A 14,461-nucleotide genomic window follows, 5' to 3' on the forward strand; every position below is an offset into this window, starting at 1 on the left:
ACACTGCCTAGCGGTGAAGTAGACTGCATGCACAGTTTTTATGTAATCAAGTTTCATGTGTAAGAATGATCCATACACTTTTACACAATCACAAACATACAGTCAGGCCCATTATTTCAAACATATGGCATTTGGGTTCATTACAGTTGGGAGAGTGAGGCAACCTTGCTGTTCTGGAAGAGCTGTTGGAGTCAGGTTCTAACCCTGTCAGACGTGATGCTTCCAAAAGCATGTGCTGTATAGCACACGGCCGTCTCTACTTCACTCCCCTCTTTCTCTTACCTGTAAGGATAGCCGTGGTACTTGGACCTGAAGATGGAGAGCAGGAAACTGAAGAAGAAAACCACCAGGCCAAGGCCCACCAGGCAGATGACTTCAAAAAACAACAACAACAACAAAAAACACACCCATACACACAAACAAGTAAACACACACACACACACAAACATACACACATACACATACACATACACATGAATTAGCATCTCTTCCATTAACACCTCCACAGGATACTGGTGTAGAGATCACAATGGCAACTGCCCTGGAAATTAAATAAACAACTAAATAAAGAACAAGTCAACAAATAAAGGACAGCGATGATAACAATTAGCACGCGACAATGAGTTTTTCCATTAGAGGATTAACTGTCTGCTGTGAACTTTGATCTGGGCACGTTTTGATTAATTATCTTTTTTTTTATAATCCTGGCGCAGATGTTTTAAATTAAGCCGGGACTAACGAGAGAAATTGTAATCAGGACATAAAGCTTTCAAACTGACAAACACAGCACGGAACTGTGGAGTCAGCGTCTTTGTCTTGTTGTTTTTCTTTCGCTCCTCTTCACAGATCAGATACCCTTTTAACATAATTTAAGACCAGGCTGTTTCACGCTGAAGGTATTACACCTTGCAAAGATTCTCTCGCAATCAAGGCCCACATCAATATCCCCAGCAACAATAGAGGACTCAATCAAAATGCAATTCTGGGCAAACAATGAGATGGCATAATGTCAGGTTTATTCACAGAAATTTTGGATGTGTGTATGCATGTGTGTGTGTTGTACACACACACACACACACACACACACACACACACACACACACATACAAACTCACTGCTTATAAAGAGAATCCAAAATCTTAAGTCTCTGCTGTTTGCACATTGTGTGTAACTTAACTGTAAGCTGGGGTGGGTAACACACACACACACACACACACACGTGAAAGAGAAAGGAAAACAGTGGCAGCTGTTGGCCAAAATGAAAAGCTAATCTCACGTTAATCAGAGCTGTTTAACCTCTCCTGAGCAAGGGCGCGTCCAATTACACCACTGCCGTCACTGGCTAATTTCCAAAGTAGTCATCCAGAAAAAGCCTTGTTAAAACTGAAAGCACTCCTTGCGCCACAAGAGGTGTCGAGAGGGTGTAAACAGTGTATACGAGTGTGTGTGTTTTGGGAGTTGAGAACTTCACACACATGCAAGCACTCACAAACCACGGGAACATGCAAATGGGTTGCGGAGTTGTGACCTTGTTGGTCAGCTCAACACACACACACACACACACACACACACACACACACACACACACACACACACACACACACACACACACACACACACACACACACACACACACACAGACACACCCACAGACACACACACACACACACACAGACACACACAGACACAAGCTCACTGTAGTCAGACCACAGTGGTTATCTGGAGCTACCTCGACCGTGAGTGAGGGAAGCCAAGAACAATTAAAAGCTGGTCGCGTGGCCGTGTGAAGGCGGCCTGCTCCGCTCTGTTCCGCTCCAGCACCGCAACACAATGCCCGCTGTCGATCGATACAGGGATAATTAAGGAGCCGCTGGGGTGGTGAGGTGCGGGAGTTAATCGTGTGTGTGTGTGTGTGTGTGTGTGTGTGTGTGTGTGTGTGTGTCTGTGTGCAGAGGGCCTGAGCGGTGGCTGGGGAAGTCGTGCTCGAGGCGCAAAGCTTTATTAGACTATCTATGGCCAGGGTCAGGGGGGGAAAGCACTTGGCAGGAGTTTCTCAAAGGATCCGATTCTGAGGCTTAAGACAAAATCACAAACAAATTTCTCTCATGTAAACTAGGTAGTGTTTTACTTTACAGATTGGTAATAAGTGGGTAGTCTCATGGTAATAACTCATAATAACCCACAAATAACTTAATAGTTTCAGAGATGATTCTTAACAAGAATCCACCATTTATAATAGTTACATCTCTGTAAGAAAAAGATAATATTTGGGAGTTCATATTACTGTGTAGTGATGATGACATTTTATGGTGATATTTTAAAGGTAGTAATGAAATTATAAGATACATAATTTTTTCCCGGTTATTACCCAGAAACAAACTACTTACTTTCATGGTAATTACATAGGATCAGGGCTGTAAAATACCTAATTGTCTGTTTCTATTTAATTTCTCTTCAATGGCTATGATTAGCCTTGAATTATAATCAATAAACTGATGCATACAAGTGTTCAATCTTGAATCCATTCGTCCCAAGATGACACCAGGAGCATGCCTATTTTCACAGCTAGCTTTACTTGTATTCGTGCAGGTAAAAGTACAACTCATTATTTGGTAAAAAAAAACAAAAACAATTAGACTTAAGAAGACTCAAATATCAATAAAAACTAAACACTTGCATATTTTATGAAGATTCTTCCCTCTTTCGGTCAGGTACTAGCCTGCTAGCAATTGAATCTTTGAGCCCTCAACTTCAGTTAGCCTTTGCACCACTGCGATCACTTATGTGTGCAAGGGGGAAAAGGTGCCCACCAAAATAATTCCTGTCAATGTTCACATTCAGATATCACAAAATGCAGTAGAATAAAGGTAATACATATTCTTGTTTGTGACCCTTGTAAGCATGAGGCATGTTATCTAAATGTGAACATTAAGAGGACTTTTACTTTGGCAAGCACTTATTTTAATTCTCCTTGCACACATAGAGGACATAGTATACAAAATTGAAACTCAATGTTCAGCCTTTTAAACATCTTTGATTCAATGATCTGAACAGTAAGCACTTGATTGAGAGGATGGACAACAAATTGTAAAATTATTTTGATTTAGTGGATACTTTTTATAGATACTTGTATCTGTTCTCTTTGTGTTTTATGGATTATTGAGTTTAGGTCTGTCTGGGTTTACATGCACACATTTCTTTCATTCTGACCCAATCATGTTCAGTGCGTTTGCAAAGCTCCTGACTTTTATTCTGATGGGAGTTATTTACATGGAGCATTTTTATTAAATAATTTGTGGGATGTTATGAGTTGATACTACCCACTTATTACCGATCTAGTAACTAGAGAACTACCAAAAAGATATTTCAAGAACATAAAGACTTTGGGCGATATGAGCAGTGGCAACTCTACACTACCTCAAAACAAACTCCTTGCTGCCCCTGAGGGTTTTAATGAATTAATTAACTAATATCGATAGCACTGCAATATGCATTTGATGACCTTACAGGCTGCAGTGATCCATTGGGATGATGGAACAGTCAACTGTTTAACATACTTTCATCATGTCTGAGCTTATTTTGCATCCAGTCCCCTTGCGATGAGGAAGCTCCATGTCCTGGTCAGGGGTCTGGCTTCATTTCTTGGCCATGCCACCCTTCGTCTAACCATTCATGATTTATTTTGTCTTCCTATTTCAGTCCCTTCCATTTCACTTAGCTTATTCACATTTCTCGGTCTCCTGCAGTTTCAACTGCCAGGTTTCCTTAGCAACAGATGAGTTTGATCAACTGCCAACTGTGCCCTAGTAGGGTGCTTTTAAAGGCGGATAAAAAGGAAAAAACTTTCCAGACAAAGTTAGTGCAGTCCAGTTTTTTATGAAGGGAGCCACTTATCACGGTGACAACTTACCACCCAAGTTTACTGGATTGTTTCGTGGATTGTTCAAGGTGAGCGATTTGGTCCCTATTTGATGAAATTGCCCAAGGCTTCAGCATGTGCTTCACTGATACAGCAGACTCTGCTCAGACTTTCTCAAGAGTCTGGAGCATAATGACATCCCGTTGAGAACACTAGTCTTTTTTCCCCCGGGAATTTCATCCAGGAGTTTCTCTATGATGGTCTGATTGCATACAATTTCTAAACAATGCGAATGAAACATGCAGTTTTACAAAATTACAAACACACATAAGGATTCATTATGATACATTTCAGAATAGTAAAGCCATCCCAAAATGTGCTTCAAATTTCTGCCATTCATTGCGCTTGCAGTCTCTGTCTCTCTCTCACACACACACGAGGGGGAATGGGCTGCTTCCCTGCAGTTCACACATCACGCAGGCAGCTTTGGGCAGATTATGGCTTTCTGCGTCACACAAGTTAGTCACTGGGTCTGGCAAAGGCGACTGCAGAACGGAACCATCACAGGTGGAGGAGGCCTTCTCTTCAGACTCGTATTCATGGAGGGGGGAGTAGACTACCAACTTACGACTCGAAAAAACATAGACAGCATATACTCAGTCAAAAGTGAAGCCACTGGACGGAACTAAAAAATGGCAGCGATTTACCCATGTGTGGACGGTTCTGGGCGGACCTGAATGATTGTCTGTTTTCTATGCATGCTTTGGCTGCAATTTGCCTTCATTTCTTCATAACATGAGTACATGACACCAGGCTGTCCATGTTCTTTTTTTTTTTTTTTTTACAGTGATTGAGTCTACCTCATTCTGGACCAAGCTTTCTCTCAAATCCTCCTTCTGCACCTTTTCCTTCTCCTCTGAACCTCCATCTTTCCACTTCATCTCACCAACATTCCCCTCACCCTTGGTCCTGCCCATATATCCCTCCCCAGCCCAATCTCTTTTGTCCTCCACTAACATCCTGTCTCTCTGTCTGCCACACACAAACCTTTTCCTGCTTATCTATCCAGTGTGGGTGCACCCCCTGCATACTTTCCCATGTTGAAAGCACAGACACAAGGTGAGGAATGTGTGCCGGCACTGGTGGCAGCATAATGACATTATTATGATTGGGATATATATATGCATAACTGTCAATTAAAATCAACAGATGCAAGGGGGTGGAGGGGTCCGTGAGCCGCCACAGCTCATTTTAATTGGCAGGCAAAGCTGAACCCCTGACTCCTCACTGCAGCACGGTGGGGTTGTGTATCTTTGTGTGTGTGTGTGTGTGTGTGTGTGTGTGTGTGTGTGTGTGTGTTTCTTTATGTGCTCTGTGTGTGCGTATGTGTGTGTGTCCATGTGACGGTGAATAAATATGATTAATGACCTTCACCCAGACGCCATCAGGTATTGAGGTTATTCTGTGTCCAATTGTAAATCTATTGCTGTGATTTAAATATGTATACATACATACATACATGCAAGCATATTCTATTCCATTCTAAACAGCCACATAACCGTTGCAGGAACCGAGCCATTGCAGGACTGTGTTGGATTACAGGGAGGTCCCAGACTTGCTTTATTGCAGCTAATAACTAAAGCAGCGAGAAAGCCTGAGGTATGCAGCCAAACACAGTAGTCACAACTCCCCTCTTACGTGTGTTTCACTTTACGGTCAGTTTTTGCAGTTCTTCACTCTGAAAATGGGTTGAATTCCATGCCAACCTGACATCAAAGCTGCTTTAGATAAGATTATACTAACTAAAATTAAAAAAGGCTAAATGCAGGTGTTGAAGTTTATGCAATGTTGACACGGACGGCTGATGTTCTTGTAAACGGCAGGCTCAGTAGTACAAAGGGAGGATTGGCAAGCAGTCATAAAAGGGCTGACTTGCAGCTACCGTGCTGATACTGAGGAAAAGCGACTGAGGCACTGCTTCTGTTCAGCAGTAGACAGAGGTGCAGGCTGTGCTGGAAACTGTTTGCACTATGCTGCAAACCTGGTGACTGTTCATGTGAATGTACCCGTTCTTTTAGGTATTTGACAGGTTTCCCCCAAATACAACAAACAGCTGGAATATTTAAAATATTTTCTGTATGCTTGATGCAGTACATCTCCAATTAGACCTCAGCCAAAAGTCTTCCAGGTCTTTAACACAAACACAGGCACATGTGTCATTACGGGTCTTTAAAAGGGAATATGCAGGAGCTGCTACTCTGGTAAAACCCATTCATCGCTTCCTTCTAGAACCTTCACTACCATTACTACCATTAACTGTTGTGCAAATGAGTCCTCCATGCCGCCCCCATGGGTGGCTAAAATTGGAACATAAAACACTCCCATGTTTGCCATAGAGGGTGATTAACCCCCCCACCCTCCACCCCAGAAATAACTCGTTAATTAACATAATACGCAGAAATAGGGCTATTTGCATAGCAAAGGAGCATAGACTGGAAAAGAAAAGAGATGTAAGGGCCATCAAACCAAGTGGTCTTGAAGCAAAATGCCAACATAACGCATGGCTGAGTGAGAGAGAAAAAGACGGGGAGTGTGGGGAAGAGGACGAGAAAAGATAGGCTTTTGAAGTTAAATAAATTAATTAAAAAAATAAACTGTCTTTTGTAACTGTGTGTGTGTGTGTGTGCGCGGTGTGGGACGTCTTTAGTAAGGCTGAGAACACGTGGCGTTGCATGTTCCTCCTGGCAGTGAAGAAGAACAGGTGATAATGTCCCTCATAACAACAGCTGTCTGTGAGTGTACCCCCTCCCCCCCTCCCCCCTCCACACACACACACACACACACACACACACACACACACACACACACACACACACACACGTCAATGACACAAGCAGGGTTCATGCGTATATAAACAATGACATAGATGGACGAGCACATATTAGAAGACAGACACATCATGAACACGTCACACTCCGAGATGCACATCTACACAATGCACACCTCACTCAAGCAAGAGTATGCACACGCTCTCTTGATGGGATGTTTACACTGCAGGACAGCACATTCTACTGTAAAAGAGAAAGCACTCACTCCTCCTCTTGCCCACGTCGCCTTTGGAGGTAGCTGCCTCGTTCAGCAGGACCATCCCCATGGTAATGGCGGCATCTTTGGTTGTTGTTAAGGAAGCAATTGGCTAAACATGGTGCGAATTCAAAGGGTTTATTCATGTTGCTATTGCTGTGTTTGGTTGTTCTCTGCTTTCTCAGTCGTGTGTCAGTGAGCACAATCCTTTCTTCCTGTTTTCACAACATTTCATGTTCCAGTGAAGCGGAGACGCTTTGTGTTAAAACAGGGCTTTGAGCAACTCCTGGGTCTCTGCGTTTGTGTGTGTGTGTGTGTGTGTGTGTGTGTGTGTGTGTGCGGTGGAGGAGAGTGGAGTAGGTGTGTGATGGCTGCCTGAGGAAGACTGTTTAAAAAAAAAAAGAAAAAAAAAAGTGCTGTTGAGCTTGCAAACAACTTCCAGCTGAGCTTCAAGCGTTGGCGTTTGACAGAGGCAGTGAGTGGGTGCTGACTTCCCCACTCCTCCTTCATTAGAGCTGAGAATGAGGTCCTCAGAGCTACAGGCTCAGGGGAGCTCAAAAAAAAGAATCAAAAGCTTCAGTGGGGTCCTACAATGGAGTCCTCATCAGAGTGCCTTAAAGAGGACTTTAAAGACATGATAGACACAAGCCAAAGAATTCTTTACTTAAGCATATTAGGTCGTCAAAAGCAAGCTTGAGTGCACTGCAGCTGGGAAAAAGCCCTGCGTTGAGAGCCTGAGGCAGCAGCCCAGAACTGCATCCCAATCAGGCGAAGGACATCAGCCTGCTGGACCAAAGGCACTCTGATGCCTTCTCTATGGTCAGTGGTTGTTGTCGTACTCAGTCTTTTAGAAGAGGTGAAATCTTAAACAGTCAGGTAAACAGACAAATGAAATGGTTCTCATACAAAGAACATTTTCCAAATGAATTGAGAAAGCTTTGCGATTACCAATTCTGGGAACGGTGTTTGCAATTATGTTGTGATTTGAAAGAAGAGAAAAAAAAAAAAGGAGTTGCGAGACCTGCTTTTTAAATTGCTCCAGGGCTCTTTGGTTTTGGCTCTCTGTGAATAAACTTTATGAGCACGTCAACTATTGAAAGTCCTGAATGAATATATTTATCCAGAATTAAATTAGTACACTCAATAGATGAATTACACAGAAGTGAAGTGTAGTTCTTGAGGTGGCAGGCGTAAGATCCTCCCCTGCCAGGTTCAACACACACACCCTGTGTGCCCGCTCTTCCCCAGACACTCCTTTTAGCTTGAAGAGCCAGCCAGGAGCTGCCTCTACCTACCTAGCAAGGACCAAGCGCCAGCAGGCTTGCCAGTCTTCTTAGGGCTTCGGCAATTTGAGGCAGAGGCTCGGGGGATGGAAGAGCCAACCATCTTACTTTTAATGAGGGAGTGAGTGGGAGTGTGTGTGTGTGCGGGTGTGTGTGTGTGCGTCTTCCATCTATCCTGTGAATGATTATTACCAGGTGAGTGTTTACTCACCTGGAGTTTTTATTGAGCTCTCTGCATGTGAGACACATAGTGTGTGTGTGTGTGTGTGTGTGTGTCTACATAAGCCGCATGTGTGTGGGGGCAGTGGTGGTGGATATCCAGGGTTTTGAGAGTGCGTGTGTGTGTGGTTGGTTCGTGTCCCATTTGGATAATATGTTAAATTGTACTTCTGACACTGTGAGTGGAGCTCCGGCGACACAGGCAAATCAAGCAAATTCAAATCAAAGGCCATTCTTCTCGCCTCCCAAGCAGTGGATGGAGCGCTCACACTTTCAAAAAGAGTGTGTGTTTGTGTATGTCAGGGTGGGGGCTGCTTGCACACTACAATGGCAATAACTCCTTTGTGCTGGAAAAGTTCACCCTTAAGTTGTGACACTGATTTCAAACATAATCTGAACTAGAAATTAGCACAAGAAAATAAATACCTAAAAAAATAAATGTGCATGTTTCATTTGCCCATTTTTCATACCCTGGGATGGCTTTGTGATGAAGGAGGGGTGGATATGACGCCTCCTCTCCAGCACTGGGTCAGCTCAGCCAAGCACCGTGCCTCATGACCGGCCTCTGCAGAGAGAGGGGGCCGGAGAGGCCGTCAGATAGAGTCGGCTCCCAGAGGCCGCAAAAAGGATACTCAACAGTAGAATGATGTGAGACTCCGCCACAAACTGAGCCTGGCTGCTCCCATGAATATAGCTCTGTAGGAGGAAGGGAGGGAGGGAGGGAGAGAGAGAGGTATGGAAGTTAGAGTCAGGCTGTTTGGTAGACAATAGGACTCTCATTCTATCTTGATCTTTTGACATTCTCTTTATAGAGGCAATGAGCAGACTGCTACTGCTGCTTCATGATAACTCTGGCCTTGTCCCTTCGGCCTTGATCAAGTGTGCGCGCACAGACAGACACACACACAGACACACACATGGGTCAAGGTGAGAGTAGGACGTCACAGAAAGCTAAGGAAAAGGACCAAAGTCTTATTAAACATTCATGACCAAAAGCAAACTTGATGAGAGTTTTTTTGTTTTCCATTTGACCTTGGAAGCAGATGCATATTGGTCTGTTGTGCACTGTGGTTCGTGTGTGTGTGCTGATAAGGGAAATGTTATTATATCCGTTTCCGCCATGAGCAGGGAGACCTTTTCTGCACAGAAGACCTCCACCCTCGAGCTATGCGGTAACAACCCAATATACAAAAAGACACACACACACACACACAAACTGACATCACATACGATAAGGGGTATGGCTGTGAGAGGCGTATCACCGGACTGATAATGGAACCCAGTTTCTCCTGAGCCGAAGACTGCCCTAGGGGAGGACGAGGGTGCAAAGTTGCCTTCACACAGCCAAATGACAGGAAGAGGTGATAGTCTGGGGGCACAGGGGTGAATGGCTCAGAATGTGACGTCCTGTATCTGTTATTTGCCCTCTGCTTGGACTTGGGGGGGGGGGGGGGGGTTGGTGAAACTGGTGCTGGTGATTTGGCATGCAAATTGACTGCTGTACAGTGGCAAGGAGGCAATGGACACAAGCACTAGTGATGTATCTATAAGACGCTACATCAAAGGTGGCCCCAGGCAATTCGCACATCTGCATTTCACAGTGCTTTGAGGCACCAGTGCTGGATGTGCTAGAGACCCACTGTGACTGTGCTGATGCAGGACTGAAGGCAGAACCCTGTGGGGTGGGAGGCCAAGATTCGGTTGGCCTCATGGGTCTTTCTACCCACAGGCTAAGCAGCACAACAATCCACCATGGTGCAGAAATGCACAGCAAAACACAACCCACACAGTAAAACCACACACCACACTGAACTTTCCCCAAACTGTTGCACAGATCTTTAAGAAACAGAGAGAAAAGAGAGAGAGATGGAAAGAGAGGGATAGAGACTGCAAAGGGAGGACAAACTCAAAGTGAGTCACTTATTATCATGCAGTGAGTGGGTTATTTTACGTGTGTAGGTAGATCGGCTTGGAAATGGAGTCTGCACATGAGAGGAAAGACACCAAGTGTGCGGGAAAGAGACTGAATGAGAGAGAGAATGAATTAGAGCGAGAGAGAGAGAGTGAAAATGATGGACTTCTGTGATGCCAATGGTGCGTGGGTTAGGCCCACAGGGATTTCTGGGACCTCTGCTTCAGTAGTACCCCGGCAAAGGCATCCAAAAATATTCCAGCTGGTGTCACAGCAAGGCAATACACACTATCCGGAGGGCGAGCAGATGAAACACACACACACACACACGCACACACCACTTATCGCCTCACACATCTGTTTGTGTGAAGCACTCCACCACCCACGTCCTCTCACAGCCACAGGTACACAGCTCCACGGTCACACATGACATTAACGGCTGCTACATCTAATTACACACACCTACACGGATGCTGCTCAGGCTCAGCCGTTCAGAACAGCCATTAACCACCAATGAAGGCATACATCTATATGGTAGTTAGCTTTAGTGATGCATTGCTGTAGCATCCAAGCAGGCTATATATGTGCTCTTGATATCTGACTGAACCCAATAAAATAAAATAAGAAGTTAGCCCAAAATAGGCCAAAAGCAAGAAACAGGGAATAATGAAACTTTAAGAGCAGGGTGGGAGAAGTGATCCAAAAGATGCCCTCATCACCATTGCAACAAACATTTTGGTGATTTAGATCTCCTCACTGTGCAGGTGTTTAATTAGGTGAGAGAGAGAGAGAGAGAGAGAGAATAGGATGCGGAATAGAGAGAAAGAAAGCAAGAAAGAGGATGATATAGAGGGAGAAAGAGAGGTCTATCTGCATTAGCCTGCGAGGCCATTAGCATGGGTGGCTTAGAGGGGAGGGATGGGGTCGGCCGATCAGAGATGTGACCGGAATACGTGTCGGGCTGATGCCTTCGTTTAACCAATCAGAGGGGCTTAAGACATTTGCATGGATGAGCAGCTCCTGAGTTAAGTCAGACTCAGACACACTCACACACTCATACACTCATACACACATACACACCCACACTCACCTTCGTTCTTCTCATAAAACATTAGCTGTGATAAAAGGGGGGCATTGGAGTTTAACTTTGAAAACATTAATATACCGATGAAAAACAATCTCTGGAGTATAAGGCAACCAAACATAGACTGAAGAATATCTCAGTAATAAGAGGGCAATGGAGCACTGAACCTTGAGGCGTTATTGCTCTTTTCTTCTCCAAACACGCTGTGATGTATTCCTTTAATTTTCTACCTGGCGACTGCACTTCGAGTGCCTGCCATGCTTTCTGCTGAACTGCACTACCTATCTTTAACCATTGCCTGAAATGTTAGCCTGTTGTCCCACAAGACTACAATTCCCGAATATTGACCATGGTTTATATGTTGATTTTGTAAAATGTCTGCAGCCCTGTGTGCATTTGTTTTTTATCATTGGGCACCTGGTGGTTAGTAATACACTCCTGCAGGAATTCTGTGTGGCAATATGTGTGGAGCTACAGCAAACCTGCCAGCTGCCTAGTACAAAGTCCTGGGTAATGGCTGATTGAGCGAGAATTCACAGTGAGCAACTATCAGGCTACCTTGCGATAACTAGCTAGCTTGCTTAACAGAACAGCTACACCTTCTCACAAATATGAATGTCACTCAACCAGTTTAAGAGAAATGTATTTGCTTATGTATGTTAGCTACATAGGTAGGCAGATAGTTGTCCAGATAAGGCAAGAAAATGTTTAAAACTGCTGGTATTCAGCTGTTTTGTCAGGCATCTTACAAATCAGCTTTCCCCGAGCCAACGTCCAGCCCTTGTTTAATTCCGTATTCTGGTAACCGTAGTCTCTCTCCAGTGTTTTCCTCTTTAAGATTTTCATAAAATACGATCATTCGGTTTATATACGGTAGGGTAGTTAATAGTTGGGAAATAAATAATATATATATTTTTTTTAAAGCTCCTTTGCGCTCTCCAGGGATGAAAGGTTTAAGGGTGTAAGGCAGCCAACTTTCTCATCTGGTTGTGCTAAGAAATTGAGCGAAAGAGTTTGGATCAAAACCAAACCTAAAAGCTTTTGCTGTCATTTGAACAAAGCCAAGCTTTCAGTTGCAAGGCGTTCCAAGCCTACGAGGAGAACCAGGAGCTATGCTGTTTAGCACTTACCACCCTTACTAACAATCACAAAGTGTGACAAACTGAGTTCAGTCATTTCCAATGCATGACTGTTGTAAGCCATTCCTCTCTAAACTATCGGCTTTCTCAAACTAAAGTGATACTTTTTTCAGTATTGTCAACACACACTCTGTCTACAGAGGGTTCAAGTATGGTGAGCAGGCTCAGCAACTCTACTTCAGTGAGTCTCACAAGTTCAATGTCAGGTGTTTGAGTTCTACAGGACCACTAGCTACAGTGGCACTGAAAATCAAATCAGAGCACACCTACTAGTCTCTTAGTTCGCACTTGGCAGCCATTTTGTCTGTGAGAATATAGCTTTCCCATTCAGTAGCGGGCATGGCTTCTGCTTTGTGACTACAACATGGCAACCCAAAACAGCACAAATTCTAAGATATAGCATCACTTATGCTGTAGCACTTACTTTTCCTGCCCTTATCTGCAAATAATACTACAGTTTTTACGTCTGGTTAGATGCTAACTGCATTTCATTGGTGTTGGTATCTGTATACTGTCTATTCTAATCTAATCTAATCTGAGAGTGTTGCCGGGCAGGAAATGCCTCGTTTTTGCCTTGTTTCATTCTGAGCCTCGTAGTTCAGCGCTCTCAAAAATTGCTTTGTTGCTCTCCTGTTGAGAGGGCTATTTATCTGGCCTGGCGATGATATTGACGATGTCTCATTGAGCTCCAAGACCCCCACCATGAGAAAGAATACATTTCAGTGATGAGGAATGCAATAACAATCCCCCTTCCATGAACGAGAGTTCTCAATAAACAAGATTGCTTATTGCTTCTTCTCCATCAATCCCTTGCTGTTTTTTCAGTACTTCTTTCGCCTCACACTCTCTTATGCTTCCTCTTTTCACTTGGTTGGCTTGTTTTAATGTTATTTTCAATCAGAACAAACAAAGGAGAACCCCTCTGTCGAGAAACACACAATTGCGCATTAGTGCAGGCGCATAAATCAGAATTGCAAATCACTTTGGCGCCAGGACTGGGATGAAAAATACAGTAATACATTTGGTGGTGCTTCCAATTAAACTGATGAATGGAGTTTCACACCTCCATTCATTAGAGTGACGCCAATACGTGGGAGCAGGGTGTCTGAGCCCAGTCAGTTAGAAAGCTAAGGAGATATGCACTGTGGTTCTGAAGAGCGCAAAAGACCATGTCCACAGACACAGACTCACACAACCACATCTTCTTTAGTCTTTGGTACACCTTGGGGTGTCAATTCTCTGATTTTCCCCCAAACTACACAGCACAAAAGCCTACCTGGCGGCAGTGGCAAACCTGTTGTGAGGAAATGACAATCAAAACATAGTTGCATATGAATAAACTCATAAAGACACAGACAATGCAAAATATGAATATCCAGTTTTTTATATGATTGTGTTCAGCTAGAAATAGTGATTTGTCTGGGTTGATTGCTATTTTGGTAATGTTACAAGGATGTTTGGAGTGGTAATAACCTTTTTGTTCAGTAGCCTTTTAAAGATGAGGGGTCACATTCTTTGTAAGGACAAACTGGAAGGAATTGAACACAGTCCTCTCCTGTGACACTGTTGATATGTTCTAAATGATATCAGGGCGTATTCACACCTACCCCGTTTGGTCCGGACCAAACGACCAAATGGAGCAGATTTTCGTTGGTTCGGACCTTTTGGGATGGTCTGAATACAAACCACCGAACTCTGGTCCGGACCAAACAAGCGGACCGAGACCGAGCTGAAAGGTCGGACTCAGTCCGGATCAAACAACCCTGGTGCGGACCTTTTGGAGGTGTGAAAGCAGACTGGACCTAATCCCAGACTTTTTGCTATTTTGTACCTCGGGGGCTTCCGTCGTTGGTCTGGTGTTGCTGGGTAACAGAGTGTAAA

At 44.0% G+C, this 14,461-nt stretch overlaps 1 protein-coding gene across 1 annotated transcript in view; it reads right to left on the bottom strand.

The window, feature by feature from the left end:
• Positions 1–278: 278 nt before the first annotated feature.
• tusc3 (tumor suppressor candidate 3) overlaps positions 279–14,461 on the bottom strand; it is a gene marked incomplete at both ends in the record, with an annotated part of 57,064 nt that continues 42,881 nt past the window's right edge. The window contains 3 exons of the mRNA XM_080836377.1: positions 279–373; positions 6,953–7,027; positions 9,078–9,141. Coding sequence (XP_080692503.1) covers positions 279–373; positions 6,953–7,027; positions 9,078–9,141 — 234 coding nt within the window. The remainder of the gene's footprint in view (positions 374–6,952; positions 7,028–9,077; positions 9,142–14,461) is intronic.

This window comes from Sprattus sprattus, assembly GCF_963457725.1.
Source record: "Sprattus sprattus genome assembly, chromosome: 4".
NCBI classification, from domain to species: domain Eukaryota; kingdom Metazoa; phylum Chordata; class Actinopteri; order Clupeiformes; family Clupeidae; genus Sprattus; species Sprattus sprattus.